Raw genomic sequence first — 22,941 nt, 5'->3', positions numbered from 1 at the left:
TGAACTTAGTGAAAGGTTAAGCTTAAAAGTGGAAGTTAAATATAACGTAAAAATGTACCTTGTGCATTGCCATTCAGAGGAGGAATTTCCTCTCCTGGCACAGAGGGGAGTCATTGTAGGTGGCTATTGCGGTGGGCAGGAATGACCTCCTGTAGCGGTCCTTATTGCAGCGGAGCTGAAGGAGCCTCTGGCTGAAGACACTGTGTTCTTTGACCAGTGGGTTGTGTAGGGGGTGTGCACTGTTGTCCATTATGCTGAGCAGCACATGCAACATCCTTCTCTCCACAACCAGCTCTAGGGGCTCCAGAGCAACTCCAGCACAGAGCCAGCCTTCTTTATCAGATTGTTCAGTTTCTTGGAGTCTCAAATGCTGCCCCCCCAACAGATGACTGCAAAGAAAATTGCACCAGCCACAATGGACTGGTAGAAGATTTGCAACGTCTTGCTGAACACATTGGAGGACCTGAGTTTCCTCAAGAAGTAGAGTCTGCTCTGTCCCTTCTTGTGGACAGCCTCAGTGTTGCATTTCCAGTCCAGTTTGTTGTCCAGGTGAACGCCCAGGTACCTGTTACCCTCCACTACTGCCACCTCTTCACCCAGGATGGAATAGTGTTCGGCTTAGCCCTGGTCCTCCTGAAATCCTCCGTGAGCACAACCCAGTCCCTGAGTGCATCTCGTTCATTTTTGAACGAGACGTGTGAGAGTTAACCAAGACCAACTGAATATTTCGGGTCAAAGTTGTTCGGTTTTTCACAAATATCTTCTCTGTATGTGGATCGATTTGGATTAAATCTAAACCATCAGATCCTTGTGACATAGCAATTTAAACGACACCTCAACCGTATTCGTAGGTTATGCCAAGGTATGTCTTCTTAGCCGGGTGGACATATTTCGACGTGAAATGCATTGGTTTGTCTCTGTAATATTGATCTAAATTTGGTGGGGTTTTTTTTGCTAATATCTACCCCGTATGTGGATCAATTTGGATGAAACTTCAACCACGATATGTTTGTTTGTCACAGTGCGGTTCAAACAAGACATAAACTGTCAGTGTTTATTGAGCAGGAAGAAGAATAATTAATGGGGACTCTCTCAGAAAAGCGCATTTTGGCCTAATCCCTTCAGGCAATGCTGATGTTGTATTATTTATTTAACACTACCATACATAAATGTTATAGCGCTTTATGTTGAACTGCCCCAAATAAAACCCAGTTTGCCAGCAAACCTCCAGCCAACCTGCATCTCTCTCCATCATTCCTCCTGAACCGGGGCCACAAGCCTGCTACGGTTATATTCTACTTGTGCTGCCTTTTCGTGAATGGAACTCCCCCCCCCCCCCCCCCCCCCCAAGATGAGACGATAATGCAGATGGATTTGAATATTTGGTTCTGATCGATCGGTGGCAAAAATTTCATGACCAGCCCTACATGCAGCCAGAATAACCTCTGTCTCCCTCCCCCGTAGGGCTCCAGAGATCATCCTCGGCCTGCCATTCTCGGAGGCCATAGACATGTGGTCCCTGGGCTGCGTGATTGCTGAGCTCTTCCTGGGCTGGCCCCTGTATCCTGGCGCGCTGGAGTACGACCAGGTAACGCACGGCATGCGTCAGACACCGGTGGGTGGAGAGACGGGAGCCCCCAAAGACAGGAAGAGAGACCCTCAAACCCCCCCCCCCCCCCAATGATGAAGTAATGAAAGTTTCTAATTCCTTTAAGTTTTCCAAAGCATCACTTTGCCAGAGTCCGCTCAACATAGCGCTGCCTACTTGGCCCAAATCTCCTAAATTTAGGCCAAGTCGAGCAAAGCCCCCGACAAATCCAGCATGAAATCCACCTGAGGTTAAGCTGGTCTGGAGTCAAACAGGAAATTGTCCCCGGCAACGTGTGATTTATTTTCCCACAGGAGAGTGCGGTCCGAGCCTCCCATCTGGGACTGGAGTCCCCGGTGGGAGGGAGCATGGGAAAAGTCCTGTGCCTAGTTCACATGCCGGCACCGGGTCTGCCCTTTCTCCTTCCAATATAGAAAATCCAGAGAAAAGGCTTAATCATAATACATTAAGTTTTATTAATAATATCTAATAGCTTCTGTTTAAGCACTGCTTTTCATACATAAAAAAGCTACCCATAGTGCTTCAAAAAGGAGAGTAAAAGAATGAAAATGGGAAATTACTCAACTACAAAATTTTGTAAAATAAAAATAAATGGTTTTGCTAAAATAAGTGAAATAAGTAGTATCCGTGAATATCAATAAATCCATTTGGCTGATTTTTGGTACAAAACTGTCTTTGACTGATACTGAACTTGGCCAAATATGCTGAAATGAAATTCCCTGTATTGTAATTAAATCCGCCATACCAATTAGAATTGGGCACCAGTGGCATTTGAAGTGAGATCATACGACTGTGTGCGTGCATGGTGGGGCGATGGAGCGTTGGCTTATAGCAGTAGCTGGGGCTTTTTTGGCAGTCGCAGCTCTGAGGTGTTGTTTCATTTGGGCTTAGCTGACCACCACCTCTGGACTTTGCCCAGGGGAAACACACGCACACATAGCGACCCCCTTAAAGAGTGCTGTGCCATGCCAAGGCTCTCTCCTGTTTCTACTCTGCACAGCAAAATGTATTTATAAACCTAAGCCTGAATGCTTGATACATCTGCACAAGCACGCACGCCCGCACGCACGCACACACACACACACACACATACACACACACACACACACACACACACACACACACACACACACACACACACACACACACAGGAGGGGGACTCAGTGGTCTTGCTCTGCACTATCAGCAAGTTCAGTGCCCTCTGATTTCTGTGCTTGTAGGTATTTAGTGTTATATGTACACGGCACCAGGTGTACTCCTCAATCTTCTCAACTTTTAGTTTTACTCTCCCATATTTCCACAGGTGCACACACTTCCCAACTACCACACATCTTGCACTATGATTATGCATGCCAAATGTAATGTTCAAGTCAGAAACATGACCCAGGGCAGGGCGATATGGCCAAAATCAAATGACCAAGCAGTAAGAACAGCTAGAACAGTCTATGATGACAATATTTCACAATATCACGATCCTATCCCTTATCTCATCGTGTCACAATACCAATATAATAAATATTGTATTGCCCAGCCCGAGCGTGAGCCTGTGTCAAAGTGGATGTGCCACATCCTGTCTCTGCTGTTTCACTGGAGTTACTGCTGCTTGTTATTTTAACCTTTGTCCTGAAATGGGATTTGCAAGCTAGGCTAGTTCCCTTAAGACAATAAACCATGAAGAACACTGTGCATTCCATGTTAAGACTGTAATAATATTGGCAAACGTTATAATTCTGCAAGTTTTCTCTGGAGAAAATGCAGCACTATGCTGCATATCTACATTCGAAGGAGGCAAATACGTTTTGAATCTGATAATGCTGATAGTATGAAAAGCTTCCACAGGGTGTCTACAGGCCCTTAAAGGTGTCTTAAAATATCCTCAATTAAATTAGACAAATATTAGCCCTTAGAAATCATTAAACAGTCTTCAATTTATCAATTTGAACATTTTGTCTGTTTTATTTGTCCATCATATTATGTTCCTTCCAAGATATTATGGCCCTGTTCCTGTTTGCAAAAGGACTATTCCAGATAAACACAACTCACTTTATTCATACCTGTCATACTTGCCTGTAGAGCGAAATCCAGGAAAAATAGATAGAGTTAGATAGAGTTCTCACTTACCTTCCTATCTGACCTAAAGGAAACTGTTATTATACAGTTTATATAATCATCTAGTTCATAACCTCCCCTGTATCTACCAAATACTTTCCTAATATATAGTAAGTTCCTGTATACTTTCCTGCAATACCATATTCACTAAGACATAGATGATTTGCCCAAAAATCAGTTCTAAATGTCGTTAAAATGTGTCTGACAAAGGTCTTAAAAGTATTAAATCGAGATCTCTAATACCTGTGGGCACCCTGTTCTAAATGACTTTATTTTGCAGAGCCTGTGTGTATTTTTAGACATTGCAGATGGGTCACTTCAGTATAAGATGGTAGCTCCTGTTTTCCCAGGAAATGCATTTTTTTAAAACCTAGTCCCAAATTGGCCTCCGTTCACGGTGATGTTTTATTTTGGACACAATTTTTAACTGACAAAAATAGTTCCTCCATCTTATTCATTCCATCTCCATCTTATTCATTCATCTTATTCAGTCTGATCCGGTCGTAACTGAACAGCTGTAAATATACAGGTTTAAACGCAGCCATACAATTGAGAGTCTGATAACCCCATTTTAGACCTGGTTTGTATGCATGCAACCACACTGTTATGTGTCATTTGAATCGACAATCGTCAATTGCAGTCATTATAATAATTTGTCAAATCTGTGTTCATTCATAAAACGATCAATGAAGAACTCCGTTTAACTCGTTCGACAAGGGTTAAAGTGACCAGGACTTTTTTAATCCATTAACAATTTGTTTCATTCATGAAACATGCATGATTCATGCTCAACTCATTCAACGACAGCTTCCCTCTTTGGTCAGTTTAGAGTAAACTGAACGATTCGCAAACCCAGGAAACGGATATAGCCCAACGTTGCGGTTATGCCCAAAAACATCAAACCTTCCAGGGAAAGACAACAGCGCAGTTATTTGCCTATTAAGCGGGAAAGTGATATCCGAAACGTGCGTTGGTGTCCGTTTGTGTTGGAGAGGCTCACTTACCTGGCAAAGCCTCAGCTACTACAAACTGTAGAATGTTGAGGCAGCTTCAAACTGCTGCAAGATTTTTCAGGAATTGGATGGACTGAATTTGATTACAACTGCTTCCGTCTATCTGTTTTGTCTCTGTCCTCCACCTTTTCAGATCCGCTACATCTCTCAGACTCAGGGTGTACCCGGACAGCAGCTGCTCAACAAGGGCACCAAGACCTCACGCTTCTTCCGGAAGGAGTCGGACTCCCCCTACGCGTCATGGAGACTGAAGGTACGTTCACACGCTGCCCGCAAGAAAACGCACGACACAGTCGATGATGATGACAATGTGGTCTCTGACTCCCTCCGTCCTTCCCGTCTCCTCCACCCAGTCGACGGAAGAGCATGAGAAGGAGACGGGGCTGAAGTCCAAGGAGGCCAGGAAGTACATCTTCAGCTGCCTCGGCGACATCGCACACGTGAGTCTCGAGTCCGCTCGCTCTGTGCAGTCTACCGCTGTGTCTTCGCCCAGATGTTAATGACAATATAAAATGTATTTGAGACAAATCCAGGGCTAATCTATGGCCACAGAAATTCCTCTTTATTCCCATTAGATTTTGCTTTATTATTTTTAATATTCGAATATATTCAAATTTTGAATGCTCAAATTTTGAACTGGGGGGGGGGGGATTACGCATGGTTCCACATGGTTCTACATGGTTCTGCAGCTCCACTCACAGCAATCTTTTCTCCAAACAAAGCACATAAAAATCTAGTTGTATTTAATTTACTCAGTTTGCTGCTGCTGAGTAATCGCTCCTGAAATAATCCTGCCCGCGTTCTTGCGGTCCAGTGGTAAATGCCCCGCAAGCCGGTAGTTTGGAATCTGCACGAGAGGACATTCCGTCAGTAATGGTCAGGTTTATTTCCCACTTGCATCGCCACATCTAGGGAATTACTGGAAATTCTGGTCAAAGGCGCACTCTCTCTTGTCCAGACAGTGAAACGGTGAAGGAGGGGGAATTGCGGCGGTGCGTCTCTGGGATTCGGACTTCGCACATTTACTGGGAATATTTCTTGTTGAATGTTGTTTTGTGTTCCAACCCTACAATTCTTGGTGAAAATACACAGGTACAAAGTGCCATCTGAAACTACACCCCCCCCCCCCCCCCCCCCCCCCCAAAAAATAAATAATAATAATATATATTATTATTACAATAATATACAATAAATTGATCAAAACAAAATTATTGCCTACATTTATTGGGTATTTAAACTACATCCGTCAGATTGGACCAGATGCTACGACCTGTGGTTCTGTAACCCTTCCCCTCCCTCTCACTCACTCAACATCCACTGATATGCAGTGGTACTTTATTATTGACGACACTGCATTACTGAGGTAAAATGGAAGTGGGGAAGTAATAATCACAAAAATGTGTAATGTTAACATATGAAGAGTTGGTAATAGAGATGCACGATCGATCTACTGGTTTTGAGCCTAATCGGCCGTTACCGGCAGATCAAATATATTTTCAGATTGTGTGCCGGTCAACTTTACACGCCCGATACTGTGCTCGATGACCCGATACAAATGTAATGTAAGGTAATCGCTCAAAAAACAGCGAAAGAAAGGAAATGTCGGCGGTTTAGAGATTTGGTAAATATTCACCTGACAATATTCCAAAATTGTGCAGTCTGTGTATTAATCACTGTCTCTACTGCAGAGCATTTGTTTTGATTGTTCAGAGTGCATGAGCTCTGCTGGTGTTGAGAGGAGTGTTTTTTTTTTTTTAGTTTTTTTTTTTTACTCTGTTCTTGTCACTCAGTGAAATGAGTCATTTGTTCTGATTCAGCTGGTTTAGCGCACGACAAGTTCCAGTGAATGAATGAGAAGAGTCATTATGGTTGTCTTCTATGAAAACTCAGTGAGAGTTAAAGGTTGCATTATACTGAAACTTGGTGGCAGTCCCATTTTATTGGAACTCAGTGACGGTTTAATGTTCTATTTTTGTTCCATAGTGAATAATGAACAATAATAAACAGTGTCAGTGTATGTGCAGCTGTCCAATCACGTGAGTGTGATCAGATCACGTGATGTATTTGTCATTGACGTACAGCAGATAGAGACCAAATTATAAGAAAATTAAATTTCTCAGATCACGGATATATATCCGATTACGTATCAATCAATCCTAGGGAATGCGTGGTTTCTTCCTTTTTCAATGTATCTCCTGAAAATTATGTGACTTGCCCTCTGTCTGAATTGGGGGGGAAGAAAAGCAAGCTAATTTGGCGTACAACTTGTACTTTTTTGAAACATTGGAGCATGAGTAGCAACAGAGCTCGACTCCTCGCTCCCTCTCGAATTGCTGCCAACTCGGCTCACGTGCTTCAAGTAAGAAACGACCCAGACCCTTGAGCGATCCTGGGAATTTGGATCTTGAAGTGTCTCTCTCTCTCTCTCTCTCTCTCTCTCTCTCTCTCTCTCTCTCTCTCTCTCTCTCTCGTGCACGCTTTTTCTGTGTCAGGTGAACCTGGTGCTGAGGCCTGACACCAGTGACGTGCACGCAGAGAAGGCGGACCGGCGGGAGTTTGTGTCGCTGCTGAAGACAATGCTGCTGGTCGACGCCGAGGAGAGGACGGCCCCCGCCGATGTGCTGTGCCACACCTTTCTCACCATGACACACCTGCTGGACTTCCCCCACAGCACCCAGTACGACACACACACACACACACACACTGTTGAGCATGCGGAACCAGTCCTTGACGACCCTCTTGACCTGTCCAGGTTCCTGGGTGTCTCTCCTTCCCAAGACTTCTCTCTACCTCCCCCAAAACATCTTTATCTATTGCTCTCTACCTCCTCCTAAAACTCTCTAACCCCAAAACTTATTTCTCTCGCTCTCTCTCACCCAAAACGTCTTTCTCTCTATTGCTCTCTACCTTCACCAAAACCTCCAATTCTCCCTCCACAAAAACCTCACCCCAAAATGTATCTTTCTCTCCATCTACTGCCCTACCGTCTCCAAAACCTCTCTCCCTCACCCAAAACGTCTCACTCTGTTGCTCTCTCTATGACGCTGTCTCTCTCTCTGAGCCAGAACTTATCTCTATCGCTCTCTCCCTCCCCCAAAACTTCTCTCTCCACCAATTCAATTCAGAGTTCTTTGTTGGCATGGGCTGTAATTTTGTCTACATTGTCACAGTTATTGGAAAACAAAAAGTATACAACATTGTGAGAAAAATAAATATATAAGTGAAGATAAAATGAAAATAAACAAAATTTTATACAATACAAAATATCTTCTATCCCAAAACTTTATCTTTCTCAGTGTTCAGTCGTGTTTCCACATCATGGACATGTGCCACAGTCAAAGCGCCACGGCGGTCTTCGACACCATCAACCAGAACACAGTTCAGTTCTCCCGACCTCCCCTCACTGCCCCCGCCACCTCAGCCGGCATCCCCCTGGCCTACAGCAAGATCCCGGTCCACTCTCAGGTAAAGCCAGGCACGCATTGTGCTCGCTTAATCAGATTAAAAGTCTTGAATTTTAAATACCACATGGTCTTTTTTTGTGCCGCTAGTGTGACGGTGTGAACTGTTTTTCTCACTGCGATGATTTGTTATGTATTTCTTGGAAAAATATTTCGAAGCTTACGTAGCTATGAACAGATATTCAGCCTATAATAATTAGTTCCCATGTAAAAGAAACATTGATTGAAGGAAGGATGCATGCTTTTTGCTTTTCAAGGTATCTGCATTTAGACGTAGAGTAGACTTGAGGAGTAAAGAATGTGTAATGAGTGTAATGAGAGGAAGCAGACGCTGAATGACTTTAGGAGACAGTCAGGTTTTTTTGTTTTTTTTTGGACGCAGACGATATAAATAAATATCCGCTCACCAGTTATGTAATGCCTCTGTCGTAAACACGACCGAGTTTAAAGGATGAACCCACGCTACCACCCTCAGGGCAGAAAGCGTAACTGCAGCACCTTTATAAACTTAATTTTCTTCTTCTTTCCGCCTCCGTCTGCGTTTCCCCAATCGTTTTGCCGCTGCTGTTTTAGGCTTTGAACCAGTCGGCGCCCTCGGTGATGCATCCCGGGATAGCTCTGCCCGCTGGAAACGGCCAGTTTGGGTGCAGCGACTCTTTCCCCCCTGCCCTCATCCTCTGCCCCCCGACCATGCAAGGTACGGAGAACGAATGGGAATGTAGGAGACAATTTATTCTTTGGAATAATACTCAGTTATCGCATGAGCAATTCCTGTCTTTTAAAACTTCTAATTTCTATTATTTTCATGTTTTAATTGAAAAAATTGTGCCAAAGGTAACCTAAACCAGCCAGCAGGGTACTCCGTTTCCATGGTAACTCAGCCCCCTCCCATACAGCCATTACCAATGAGGCAAGCTGTAATAGCACAGGTAACATCTTTCTGCAATAAGAGCAAAACTTACTGCATTCTTCTATGTGTCTACATTTCTGCACTGTCTGACATGTTTCACGTGGAGCCTTACTTTAGCCTTAGATTGTTTTATTGCCAGTATTCCAAAATCTAGTCCAGCATCCGACAGAGATCTGACGCCAGTATCTGGATCTTTGCAGCCCTAGTCTGGCAACTTTAATAAACTGCCGACTTGTTGGGATTAAATTATAACGTGGCAGTGTTTCTTGGTATCGGAATGCTACTTAAATTTTATTGACTGCATAGGTACGATTCAGTATTTAAGAAGCTTGTGGCGTCCGGAGGCACATCTTGAAGTTCAGCCTCAGTGAGCCGAAAAATGAAACGATTTTCTTTTTTATTAAAGGGGCCCGGCCAGTTGAATTTTGAAGCCATTTCTACACTTTGACCTATTAAGCCAGATGGACCTGCCGTCTGTTTGATGAGCCCTTGCAAGCTCAGTTTTTAAGCTGAGTTTAAGATTGTCAAATCATTCCTTAGGGTCTCAGCTTTCTGATGGTGTAAGGCACTTGTATATGGCACCAACTACTGACCCACACCGCCCCCCCAACTCCAACTCAAAGTTCACACTTTGGTGGTGTTTAATAATTCAATAACGATGGAAGATTGTACAAACCTATAAATAAAAATATAACACATTTTAATCCAGTTCATTTTTGACCCGGCATATGCATTCTACTCTGTATTTCTTCTCTCTGTGGGGAAAATGCCATTTTGCAGTCTGCGGGGGACTCGTCAACACACTCATGAACTCCCTGTTTTTGGTTGCATTTCCCTTGTGCCTGCACATGGTCCACTCACCGTCTCCCCCGCCCCCGTCCCCTCTGTAGCCGGGCTGGTCCAGCCGCGGGCAGCAGCTCCTTGTCCCGGCGGCCTGGCAGCAGATGACTCCGGTCGTGCCTCCTCCTTCCCACCCTCCGCCGCCCCCGCCCGCCCTCGCTGCCGACTCCGGGGTCTCCCTTCAGAGGATCAGCGACTGGGGGTGAGTCAGTCGATCGTGTCTTCCAACGGAGAATGTCAACAACCCTGTGGAAATGTAGTGAAACGTACAACGTTTAGTCACTAAACCAGAAAGTTTTGTATTGGTTGCTTGGATAAATGGATGATATAAGGCCTCGGTTGGTGGTTAAAAGTTCTAAAAGAACAAAAAAATGACAAGAAATATTCTAGATTCTTCCCTCTTAGAGACCGGCCAACCTGCACGCAATTTGTGTACCAACCACGCAATTTTTGGTTAAAATACGCACGTACGAAACGACGCAAAAAATACATCTATATTATTGTAATTTAATTACGGAAAAAAATCAATCAATACAAAACAATACCTTACATTTATTCTGAATTTAAACTACATCCCTCGGATTGGTCCAGATGCTACCACCTTGTGGTTCTGTGACCCCTCCCTTCCCTCTCCTCTCTCACTCAACATCCACTGATACGGTGCGGTACTTTATTATCCACCGAGGGGTAACACTGCATTGTGAGGTAAAATGGGAAGTGGGGGAGTAATAATCAAGCACAAAAATGTGACAGTAATGTTAACATATAAAACCTGCGGTGCACTGAACCAGGGGTGCGCAATACGCCGATCACGAAGGTAGTGTGGGTAGATCGCACAAAACCGTGGTCAACATGATCAGTTCAGTTCAGTAGTGCAACTTCTGTCCTCAAAGCTGCAGCGCCATGATTTGGGGAACTTTTAAAACCTTGCATGAAAGCTGGAGACCTAAGGTAAGGCAGGCAGGGAGGGGAGGGGTGCGAGGAGCGCCCCGACAGTGCGCGCTACACAGAGCAGATTGAAAATTGTCTGTCAGACTTTGAGAAACGGTTTCAAGGTGCTTTACTCAAGCCCATCGCTACATTTATGTGCTTCCCATTTAGGGAAGACATTGAGGTTGATTCACTCGCATCAAAAATTGCAACACTGTTTCACCTGAACTTGTCTGCAGTGGAGGATGAGATGTTGACACAGGCTGACATTCAGCTCAAGTCCAGGGCTCAAGACCGTTTTGGAACTTACTCACAGAGGAAAATTACCCAAACATGAGGAAATGTGCTCCCTCCTTGACGGCATTATTCGGCTCTACTTATTTATGTGAGTCAGCCTTTTCCCACATGAAGATTATTGAGTCGAAATAGCGTTCCACCATGACGGATGATCATTTGGAAGCCTGCTTGAGGCTGGCTATCAGCAGCTACTGTCCGGACTATGCAACCCTGGCCAGCTCCCTTCAGTGCAAGTCATCAGAGTAAGGTAGTGACCATAAATGTATTTAATGCTATTGTGCCGTAAGGGTTCATGCAGGGATGCAAGGTACACCAACATATATTGTATATATGAAGTATACTCAGTATATACATATAAATAAATATATTTAGCATTTTTTAATGAAGGTAGATCATTTTGACCTCGTCATTTTAAAAGTAGCTCGCAAGCCGAAAAAGAGTGGGCAACCCTGCACTGAATGATCGGCCGGTGATCCGAATTGGCCGGTTTTCAGCTTGATCGGCCATAACCGGTGACCGGCCAATCAGTGTCAGATATATCCGATTCTGTGTCGGTCAAATTTAAACGCTGGATACTGTGCTCATGTATTCGTACTTGTAAAAATGTGCTGATACTCAAACCAGATACCAACGTAATGTAACGTAGTTGACCCTCAAAGAAGAGGGTGAAAGAAAGAAAATGTCGGCTGTTTGGAGGTACTTCAAGGTAAACAAAAAAGATTAGATTACATATTTATTAATTGTCTGACAATATTCTAACATTGTGCAGACTGTTTCTATCGCTGTCAGTACAGTGGAACGCCTGCTCTGGTTGTTCCTAGTGCAGAGGTCCGTTAACGATGAAAAGTTTGACTCTTTTTTGGGACTCAAGTCTTGACAAATCACTCAGTATAACGAGGTGTTTGATTTTATTCAGTTGGTTTAATGCATGGTGAGCGAAGGAGGACTTCCAGTGAACGAGAGTGAGAAAAGTCGGCCATTTACTATTACTTTATTTGCAATGATTGCCATTTATTTTGTAATGGGAAAAAAACATGTAAATATAACACAAAGGTATATTTACACTTAAAGTAAAAGAGATTTCATTTGAAGTTTGAACTGGACATTTCCATGTTAGTTATATGTTGTGTCTTACTAATACTCAATGAGAGTTATAGGTTGAATTATACTGAAATTTGGTGACAGTCCCATATTCTATTTTATTGCAACTCAGTGACTGTTCCATGTTGTATTTTATTTTATTGGAACTCAGGGACAGTTTCATGTTCTATTATTTTCCATAGTGAAAAATGAGCAATCTCACTTTTGTGGTAACTGAAAATTGCAGCTGTAGTCTGCATGTGCAGCTGTCCAATCACGTGAGTGTGATCAGATCACGTGATTTATCTTTGACGTACAGCAGATATACCCAATGAGACCAAATTATCAGAAAATTTGATTTCGTCATGGATATGAAGTTCAAAATGATCGGACGACAATGCAAAAGTTAGTCAATGTTTTGTTATGAATATACAATTGAATGAAAATTGGTATCTGCATGTCAGACTTCTGAATTGAATTGTCCAAGATGATTGCAATTGGTGCATCTCTAGTTCGTTAACTTTAAGAGATGATGCATTTCAAGGGGCATATCCTAAGGAGATAACTTTGTATATATAGTGAGCAGCTGTCGTATATGATGTGATTGGCCTGGTTAAGAGATGGCTACGCTGCGAATAACTGAAGTTTTGCTGATGATTTAGCTGAAGTAACTCAAACACAACAGAGACTTCCTGTTACACTGTTGTGGTACTGAAAATATTTTCCCAAGGTTGGCAGGCTATGTGACGATTTAGAATGTCAGACTAGTTGAACTGGACGTTTGTTCACACATGAAGTATGGTATTCCTTATTCAAAGAGATTTTTACCGAACCATTAGCTATGTTTGGCTTCTCTTTTAACCTCTACAGCAAAGTGCACCCCCACGGCGCTCACTACGGCACTGCCATCCAGCCACCGCTCCTCACCAACCAGATATCAGCCATGTCCGGTGCTCAGCCCATCAACATCGGCGTGGCGCACGTGGTGTGGCCTCAGCCAGCAAATAAAAGACACCGACACGGTTACAACAGGTAAGGAAATACCCATGTTCGATGGACAAATTGAAATAGAATTTGAAATAGGCCAAAACAAAAAGGGAAGACGACGCAGAAGAGTTTTGTGGATAGGTGTGTCACGATACACTCGGTTTGAATAGAAACAAATTCTGACTGCAGAAGATTCCATCTTTTTTGATTTGGCATTAAACGGTGCATATTTTAACCATTAAATATATTAAATTTTAATATATCATAATATACTTAATACAACATGTCATTAAATCACTACCTTGACGCTTCCTCAGCAATGTGAGTTACGTTGTAGCCTAGCTACTGTCGAGTTCAGGGACGCATTTAGCATGGTCAGGTGCAGGTCTTGAATCTTGAATCTTGAATCTTGAATCTCTTGAATCTTGAAGTATAAAATTCATCAAACGAAGGAGTGTCTTGTGATTCTTTTTTCATTAAACAAAAATTGCATCTTGTGAATTTTGTCATATTGGGTTCCGTTTTTGTTTCGGTCAAAATTAATTTCCAGTGTAATTCAAAATATTCGCAGGAACTCCTCCCAACATGGCAGCATCCACATATCTGCATGTCGAACACCCAAGATAGCCGACCTGGTCGGACAGGCGGTGGCCACACAGGGGAAGCCTCAGCGGGTCGGGCCGCTGGATAGATCCAGGAAGGAAGAAGTAGTTCTGGCTGCAGAAGAAGGCGGCGATGAAGACCACGATGCAGTGGAAGAAGTAAAGTGCTTCAATGAGGCGGTGCTGAACTCAAACCGGCAGCTGGAGACGGCCAAACAGCAGCAGCGAGACGTAGCCGTCCTATTGGGCGACACACCGAGCCCTGCCCCCAGCGTGACTAGCATCCGCAGCAAGTCGACTGACGAAGAGGGCGACGATGAGGACGGTCAGCGGTGTCTGTTGAGAGAGTAAGTGCAGTGAGCTCCTTCTGTTCCCGCACTTCCCTTGATTGATGGACGGAGTCGAAAAGAGATGGCTCGCAGGGACATTTTGCCAAACCACCCAAGTGTCGCTCACCAGCACTTTAAGGAGGAAGCTACTTCATTATGTAAAATTTGAGATTTGACCTCCTCTTGTTGTTTGCACCGAGCATTGAAGAGCTGGTTATTGGCGGTCAGGAGCTTAGATTCCATTCCAATTCGATACAAAGGGTCACAGTTTGATTATTATCGATAATACAATATTGATGAGACGGCTATTGATTGATTGACATTTTATAAGCCATCTGACGTGTGTTACAAAAATATTTCACAGAAGAAATTCGGACTAATACAGAAATATTTCAATAAATTTGTGACTGGTTGTTGGTATTTCATTTTAGTAAAAAAATACAACAACCAAGTATCGGTATTAGAATTTTGAAATCAATTCAAAAAACTGAAAAGCAAGGATTGAATTGAGTGTCATTTTTGTTGTTTCGTTTTTTTTAACCCCTTGTGTCCATGTCCCCACCCCTACCCCCCCCCTCCAGGTGTAAAAGGGAGTGTGTGTGCGAGGCCTGCAGCAACACCAGCGTGTCCATGGAGAGAGTTTGCTCCTTCAGCAGCCCCGACAGCAGCCTCAGCACCGATTCCTCCTCCTCCAACTCTCCACAGTCCAGTCCTTCCATCTCACCCTGCAAGAGACACAACAGGTTGTGTGTGTGTGTGTGTGTGTGTGTGTGTGTGTGTGTGTGTGTGTGTGTGTGTGTGTGTGTGTGTGTGTGTGTGTGTGTGTGTGTGTGTGTGTGTGTGTGTGTGTGCGTGCGTGCGTGCGTGCGTGCGTGCGTGCGTGCGCATTTTGCACGCGCGCACGGGCAGTCGTGCAAAATTCCAATTCAGCGATTGCTGATTCCATTTGGAAGGGGGGGGGGGGGGGGGTGTGCACATGTAGAACGTAATGAAATGCGGTCTCCCTGTTACAGAAGTTCAGGATTTATTATTTACAAGTAAAGTATTTACACAAAAACATATTGTTTTTAAATTACGACCTTCCCATAGCAAAGGAAAGCAACGGGGAGACATGTGTGACGGTTCATGCGACAGCAGGGACACACAGGGTATTTTGTTTTTTTTTAACTGGATGGAAACGCACAGTCCCTTAACTCAGTGTTGTTTAAAAAATATTGTTTCATACAAGTTGGACACAAACGAAAATATGTTGATCTAAAATAAAAACGCAGGATAACTGGAGTCTGGAGGAGAAATAAATAAAAATAAACTCCACTCCAATTCTCTGAGTTAGGTTTACATTTTTCATTTTCCATACAAGTCAGAAACTAAGGAAACAAAATGAATCGAAAACCTTCTCTCTGAGATGATATTATATATTGCTGTATTATAATGACAATATATTATATTTGCATAAAGAGCGGGGAAGTGAGATCCGATCACAAGTGGTTACTGGAGACGCATGTGGAGACGCATTCTAATGCCGGGTGTAAACACACAAACTTGTTTACAGTGACTCAAGTCGTTGTCACCTTCCATTTCTGTGGTGGTACAGTAGTTGATACACACTTCACAATGAGGCTTAGAAGAACACATGAAGTCACAACAACGAGAGGGAAAACATCACAGTATCTTTTATATGTGATACAAGAACACTTTTACACAATGAGATTGAGCAGAGTGGCTCTCCGCTCAATCTCCGCTCCTACTCCAATCGATTCAGAGCCGGGGATCAGCTTCAATGCTTTCCTGGCTGATAAACAATAAAAGAAAGTAGTCTGTCATCAATGTCATGGCAATCAATGGAGTTGATCGGCGATTATTTAATTGTCAATCTTCCCAAGCCTAGTGTGTTATGCCGCCATCGCTGTTCTGAGCACACGTAAGCTCCAGAGTTTTCTTCTCTGAACTTTTTCTGTCTGTTTGCATGGCGTTTGGTGTGGTCAGTGCAATTGCAACATTTTTAAACCGTTAAACAAATGTAAAATCTGCTTGTTAATTGTGGCGTGGAGTCTGTTCCTGCCTCTAATTGTGTTTCCACTCTGCTAAATACGATCCCCTGCCCACGCAGTCTGTCGGAGGACGACGGCCACGAGAGCGGATGCGAGACGGTTGAGGGCTCCCCCAAGTCCGACGTGTCCACCTCGCCACACAGCAGCATCCCCTACCGTTACCTCGGCGGCAGCAACCACCGGCACCGCAGCAACCTCCCGCAGGTTGCCGCTGTGGTAGCGACGCTCGCGTCACCCGCCGCGCAGGGCCTGAGCCCCCTCGGCGTTAGGACCATGGTGGTTCCGCCGATGAGGGTGCACAACATCAACCACAGCGTGGGCACGGAGGAGCGCGCCCACAAATCAGGTCAGTTTGCTGCTCTCTGAGATGGAGATCGACGCAAGAGACGTAGAAGCTCCATTATATGTGCTTTTTCAATGATTCTGATGGCCTGATTCTTGTATAATGCTAGATGCTAGGTTATAGATGTTATGTCAATGATTATGATTATGTCATCGTCTACACATTTTAGAGGTTAGCTGATAATGAATCTGTAAGCATCCCATTGTGTGCAATAGCAAAATCAACCTTTTAATGAAAGGGAAGCGAAGATAGAAGCATTGAATTTGACGTTTTTTTCACGACATGAAAGTGTAACAGTCTTCAAGAGCTTCAAAACTTTGAAGTTTTAGAAGCATTTCCAGACTTCAGAAACCGGATTAGGGCTGAAAATGGTAACATTTGTACAGTGTTGTACTCTTCGATGAGGTTATGTTGAATATGTGTATATATATATATAATTTATGAAAATGCATGATTCAAGTTAATCCTTTAATTTGAAGGTTTTTTTTGTTCAGAATGTAAACGGTGGGGTCCTCCCAGCTATTTGCATTCTGGGAATTGTTGTTTTCTGGGCGCACCCCGCTCCACCACCTCACACTTCCGGAATATGATTGAGAACTTTTTCCACCCTCATCTCACAATCCATAACAACACGGAGATGATATGTTTTCACGGAGAAGTGAAATTTCTTGCTTCTGGTGTATTTGTTGTTGTTTCTTTAAACATTGTTTACGGAAGTGAAGTCAGCTCTTCTTCTTTGTGTCCTCTGAGGCGTTGCAGCGCAACCTTTTTTTTTTTTTTTTACCACACTAAGAAGACGCAGTGTAGTCCAGGTTTATTTTTAACCTTGTTTTTTTTACAAGTAAAAACAAATTATTCGTATTTTCATATTTTTATAAGATCGCCATTTGCACTGTTGAACAAGTTGATGAGTGACCTTTTTCCCCCTGTAATGCTGGTGGATCAAGTAGCCTCAGCCTTTTAATATTTATCTAATATTAAGGAATCAAACTCAACTTTTGAAATAAGTAGAGAGATAAAAACATCATGAGGAACAAAAATCTGCTATTATCTAATTTTTAACCGAGAATGGAATTGCCAATGTTTTTCACGTCGAGCCACCAGTACAGCGCTGCAAAATGTGCCGGGTTAGAACGCGTCGGGTCACATTATGTGTCTATTACAAATGTTGTCATCTCTGTGTGTTATTCGTAATTACTTCAATGTGATATTTTATTTCAGCAAGCGTCGAATTGTACATTGTTTTATTGTTGTAAACTACTAACACTATTAACATATTTGTGCCATGAACGTTCCCTTATTCCCGCTGTACAGGTCACATGGCATCATTAGGGGCCTACCACCCAGTGGTTGGTCATAGAGGCTATTACAGGTGATCGCAAAAAACGCCAGCGCAGAACCAGTACCTTTAGAGATGCATCCTGAAAAAAGGCAATGTTTCTATTGTCTGGGGAAACCACTCTTACCTACTTCCTCCCCCTCATATTAATGGTGTGATCACACAAAGAGCTAAAGGGGAGCATTTAACAATTAGGTCTCTCAATTAAACTCCCAATTCCCATTTTTTTACTCTCAAATTATATGTGATGAACCACAATCAATTCCAATTAATCCCAACACGTTGAAATTTGCTGGGATTAAATTGTTACTGTCACACTCTCACGCAAAATTCATTCAGAACGACAAAGGATCCTACATTCCCCATGCGATCTTCAAGTTACATCATTAATCCACTGACGTTAAGGAGGGGAGAAAACAAAATAATCTTCCCCACATGATCTCTTTAAATGAATTGTTTCCTTTCCTCAACACACTTGCAGACATCCATGTCAGTAGTCACGAAAATGGGGAGTGAGGATGTTGTTTCTTTGACAATCTCCATAAAGCCCCATTGGTTTCGGTGGAGGTGGAGAAAAGAAGGATGCATTTCTCTTTGTGCCAGATCAAAGCCCTTTTTTCTCTCGCGCGCTCTCGCTCTCTCCCTCTCTCGCTCTCTCCCTCTCCCTCTCCCTCTCCCTCTCCCTCTCGCTCTCGCTCTCGCTCTCGCTCTCGCTCTCTCTCTCGCTCTCTCTCTCTCTCTCTCTCCCCCAAACAGCGCAAGTTGCCCGAAGGCGCCGATCTCAGATCAGAATCTGAGGAGCAACTTCACTCCTCCGTTGTCTGGTTTTGATGCTTTCCACTGAGTGACAAGCTTGCCCTATCCCTCGTCTCGTTCCCCGTCTGTCTCTGGATCTTCATGGGGTTCACCATTTAGCTGGATTCACTCCCGGTGCCATGTTTCGAACCTTCCCAGTCGTAATTGTTGCTCCTCAATTGAAGTATTTTTGTGAGCAACTCTTGAGCAAAATGTTGAGCTGTAGTGGATCTTAAACTGTATGTTGTACCTTTTCTTAGGAGTAGTTTGCCAGGGTCAGAAGGATGGTGGACGCAAGTTTGTGGTAGGGCTGCAGGAACGAAATTTGAATATAAAAAAAATTAAAATAAAAAATTACATTATTCGAATGCTGAAATTGCCATTCGATTGTTTATTTTTTTTATTTTTTTTATTTTATTTTTTTATAAATAAGTAATTGATTATTAATGTTGTGGTGAACGCCGGCATGTCTCCCTCTCCTCCGGCATTTAGCTATGTGTAATAGGGAGAGTGCGCCTTTGACCAGAATGTCCGGTAATCCACAAATGTGGCGAAGAAAGTGGGAAATAAACAAGAGGTTCTGTGCTATGGGCAATTTGCCACCAGCCTGTGAGAACACGGGCAGGATTTTTTCAAGAGCAATTTGCGATCAGCTCCGCAGTGGAGCAGCAGCAGGAAACGAGTGAAAGTGAATCCATTTTATACACATAGGTTTTTTAAATTTGCTTTGTTTGGAGAAAAGATCGCTCTGATCAGAGCTGCGGAACGCAGAGTAGCCCCTTTCATGCTGAAGAGCTTGAAAAGTCCATGCAGTGTCCTAAAAAACCTGCAATATCTCCCTAGGTTTTGTTATTCAAAACATGACATTATAAAAATGTTCCAGAATCGCTTTTACGACAAAGATCTTGCCATGGAAATGTCAATATAGTGTGGTTAGTTTAATCATTGCTATCGTGATTCAGACATCCATAGTTAAATTGCATAGTTTGATTATTTTTGTCTGAAAATGACTTGTGAGAACTTGACAGCCAAAGCTACTCAAACGGAGAACATTGTCGGTGGCTTCTCGTGGTTGAACACCGGATGAGGCCACTGTAAGATTTATTAATCACTAGAGGCTGGAGCTCAGGTGTGACTTTGAAACAAGCTGTAAATTGCATCCGTCCTCCTTTGTCGTTTTCTCTCCCCTGCTGTCTTGCATGATTATACAGATATATTTTTTTCTTCTTCAGGTTTGCTGTTGTTTGACGTACTGATGGTGTTTGCTGTAATCGCGCTGCCGCCACCGTTTCACCGTCTTATCTGCCCGACCGCCTCATTTGTTTTTTCCCTCTTCTCTCCGGGTCCTCTCCTCTCAGCCTCAGAGTCCTACTCCCGCACCAAAGGGCGCGGCATTGTTGGACGGCAGAACGCCCCCTCCTCCATGGCCCTCCTCCCGTCCGCCCCCCACCTACCCAGACAGCAGCAGAAGGTGACGACCATCCAGCAGCCGCCGCAGCAGCAGCAGCCCCTTGGCTTTGGACAGGTGGGCCCCGTTTCCTTTTTCTCCGGATCGGTAGTAAATGGCACGACGGGGTGTAGTGGATCCCCGTTCCGCTTCCACTGTCACCTCATCGCTGTCTCTGCACTGCAAGTCTGCGCTTGAGAATGAGTTCGTCCCGGTCGTAGTATCGTAGAGCGGGTAGTTTTGTGTATGGGTGCGAAAAACAAGCGTACTTTCCTCTTCATATGACTCCAAACTTTTTATCTCATCGTGTTTTTCCGCCATAAGAAGTTTGGGGCATGTGGGTAGTGCTGAAAATTGGACAGATGTGAACATAGATAAGCCCTCTCCCACGCCTTCTGCTGCCGCTCTGACATGGCTCATACCACCGCCCACGGAGCCCAGCTGGATTAGAGGCAGAGCCGTTATCCTCTAAACATGCACATTTTCCGAGTCCTCTTTGTATTTAGAGATTTTTCTTTTTTTTGTATTTCTTTGCACCGGAATGTATCACTCCTCTAACAATTATAATTGACATTTACGAGTAGTAGGGATGCCACGGTGAGCAATTTTTCCCTCCCGTTAATAAACTTATGACGACCCATTTTACAACGTGGTGCACGGTGCTTATTTTTTTGTTTCAGAGTAAAATAAAAAGTAAAATAAACCTGAGTGAAATTAAATATATCTAAAAAAACCCCCCAAAAATCATTATGTTCTCGAGCTTATCTGAGAGGAACAGGGAAGAGCAACGGACAGAGATCGTGGCCGCAAATTACGCATGGAGAGGGAAACGGGTCCCGATCTAGACTCGATCTAAGGTCTCCTGTTGCCTTCTTTCTCTCCTCTCCCCTGTCAGTGAAATCTGACTCCGCAGACTCTGCCGTGCACCCACAAAGCAGCCACTTTCAGTTTTGTAGCGTCCGAGTATTGATAACACGCTTAATATTTTACAAATTAGGAATTTTTTATTTTATGAATGTGGCCGCTTATACATGAAAAATTAACTAAATGTGTTTAAATTTGAAAAAAATAATAAAATCTCGCTATCAGACTAAACTCCTTGAATAAAATACCTTTTTAGCATTACTTCGCTAATGTTAGCCTGTAGCCACCGTAGATGGTTGGAAAGGGAGGGTTGAGGGGAGGTGGGGTATTCACTTTGTTGCGATCTGCAGCCTCACGGCTAGATGCCACTAATTCCACACATTCCACATTCCTGCTTCTTTAACTCTCTATTGTATATTTAAAAAAATGCCATATATTGCCTTTTTCTTTTCTCCTATTTTTATTGCCTCTCTTATTCTGTCTGCGTTATATCTATCTATCTATCTAGTTCTAAGCTGCAATACTGAGTTGAATAAGAGAGTTGAGTTCAAAATGCAGGCGTAAGTTTTGTTAAAATGTTGAAGACACATTTTAACACCGTTTACGACCTACGGTCTTAAATAAGTAGTAAGAAAAGTTGTTTTGATTGAATCAACCCCCCTTCCCCTCCCCACAGGTGCACCCATACGCCTCCAGCCACGGCATCAAGGAGTGGAACGGCAACTATGGCCCCATGCGGCCTCACGCCTACATCCCCCCCACCGTGCACACGCACACCTTCACCCACCTGCCGCACGGCAGCCCCACGCACATCTCCGCCCCCCCACACACCCTGCTGTCCTACCCCGCCGCTGGCCCTCACCCCGTCCTGCCCTCCCGCCCGCCGCCCCCCGCTCTCCTCCAGCCGGCTTTCGGGCTCTCGCCCCACCCGCAGGGCAGCGCCATAGTTCACCAGGTGACGCTGGGCATCGGTGCCCACCCCCACCACCCCGGGCACAGGCTCCTCCCCTCGCCGACCATGCACCCCCACCATGGGCCAGGCTACCCTCACGCCCACCCTCACCCCCACCCCTTCAAGCCACCCTTCCCGCCACCGCCTCCCCCACCGCATTCCCACCCCTACATGGCGTCGCCGGTCACCTACGCCAGCTTCCCCCTCAGCCCCACCAAGCTCAGCCACCACCACCACCAGTTCTCCTACATTTGAGTGGGTGGGGCCAGCGGGGCAGGGGGCGGGGCTACAGTGCCGTCACCTGGGCAGGTAGAACCGGTGGCAGCAGGACACGAAACGGACACATGTGACCGTTGGCGGAAGCTTCCGTTTCTTTTTTTGTTTTGTTTTTTTGTTTCGTTTCTTTGTTTGTTTATTTGTTCGTTTGTTGGTTCATCGGCAAGAGGAGAACCATCACGCAAAAAATGGCGGCGACGATGATTTCTCTGCCAGTTCGGACTCCCGGACGACGAGCACGGAGGTCAAGCCTCGGAAGTCAGAAACTGGAGTTCGATTTGAATTTACAAAGATTCACGAGGAAAGCTCTCGCTGTTTTCAAAAAGAAGAAGAAAGAAACTGGTTGACGCCAACGGGTGCATCCGTTCTCTCTTGTCCTCAGGTGTGTGTGTGTGTGTGTGTGTGTGTGTGTGTGTGTGTGTGTGTGTGTGTGTGTGTGTGTGTGTGTGTGTGTGTGTGTGTGTGTGTGTGTGTGTGTGTGTGTGTGTGTGTGTGTGTCTTTGTGTGTCTTTGTGTGTCATTCTGGGCGAGATGAGCGGTGTCGTCATTCGGGACGCCCCTCCCTTCCCAGGAGGTGGAATCTGCATTAAGCCATCAGTCCCCATGACCTCCTCCTCCCGACACCTTTCCAGTGCCTTAAAAATGGAGTCTCTTCAGCAAATTCTGGATTGTAAATGTATATGGGCTTGCAGCACTTGAACCTTAAC

At 44.3% G+C, this 22,941-nt stretch overlaps 1 protein-coding gene across 1 annotated transcript in view; it reads left to right on the top strand.

The window, feature by feature from the left end:
- Nucleotides 1–22,213, top strand: part of LOC307231549 (homeodomain-interacting protein kinase 3-like) — a gene marked incomplete at its 3' end in the record, with an annotated part of 40,532 nt that extends 18,319 nt beyond the window's left edge. The window contains exons 4-17 of the mRNA XM_080002312.1: nucleotides 1,465–1,588; nucleotides 4,865–4,984; nucleotides 5,085–5,171; nucleotides 7,224–7,408; nucleotides 8,028–8,196; nucleotides 8,766–8,889; nucleotides 9,027–9,121; nucleotides 9,993–10,144; nucleotides 13,120–13,281; nucleotides 13,808–14,185; nucleotides 14,749–14,910; nucleotides 16,278–16,564; nucleotides 20,054–20,220; nucleotides 21,683–22,213. Of these exons, the coding sequence (XP_079858438.1) occupies nucleotides 1,465–1,588; nucleotides 4,865–4,984; nucleotides 5,085–5,171; nucleotides 7,224–7,408; nucleotides 8,028–8,196; nucleotides 8,766–8,889; nucleotides 9,027–9,121; nucleotides 9,993–10,144; nucleotides 13,120–13,281; nucleotides 13,808–14,185; nucleotides 14,749–14,910; nucleotides 16,278–16,564; nucleotides 20,054–20,220; nucleotides 21,683–22,213 (2,743 nt within the window). The remainder of the gene's footprint in view (nucleotides 1–1,464; nucleotides 1,589–4,864; nucleotides 4,985–5,084; nucleotides 5,172–7,223; nucleotides 7,409–8,027; nucleotides 8,197–8,765; nucleotides 8,890–9,026; nucleotides 9,122–9,992; nucleotides 10,145–13,119; nucleotides 13,282–13,807; nucleotides 14,186–14,748; nucleotides 14,911–16,277; nucleotides 16,565–20,053; nucleotides 20,221–21,682) is intronic.
- Between the last annotated feature and the right edge of the window lie 728 nt (nucleotides 22,214–22,941).

Source organism: Zeus faber, assembly GCF_960531495.2.
Source record: "Zeus faber genome assembly, chromosome: 6".
NCBI classification, from domain to species: Eukaryota; Metazoa; Chordata; class Actinopteri; order Zeiformes; family Zeidae; genus Zeus; species Zeus faber.
The sequence above is the reverse complement of the archived record's forward strand: the minus strand, read 5'-3'. Positions and strand labels throughout refer to the sequence as shown.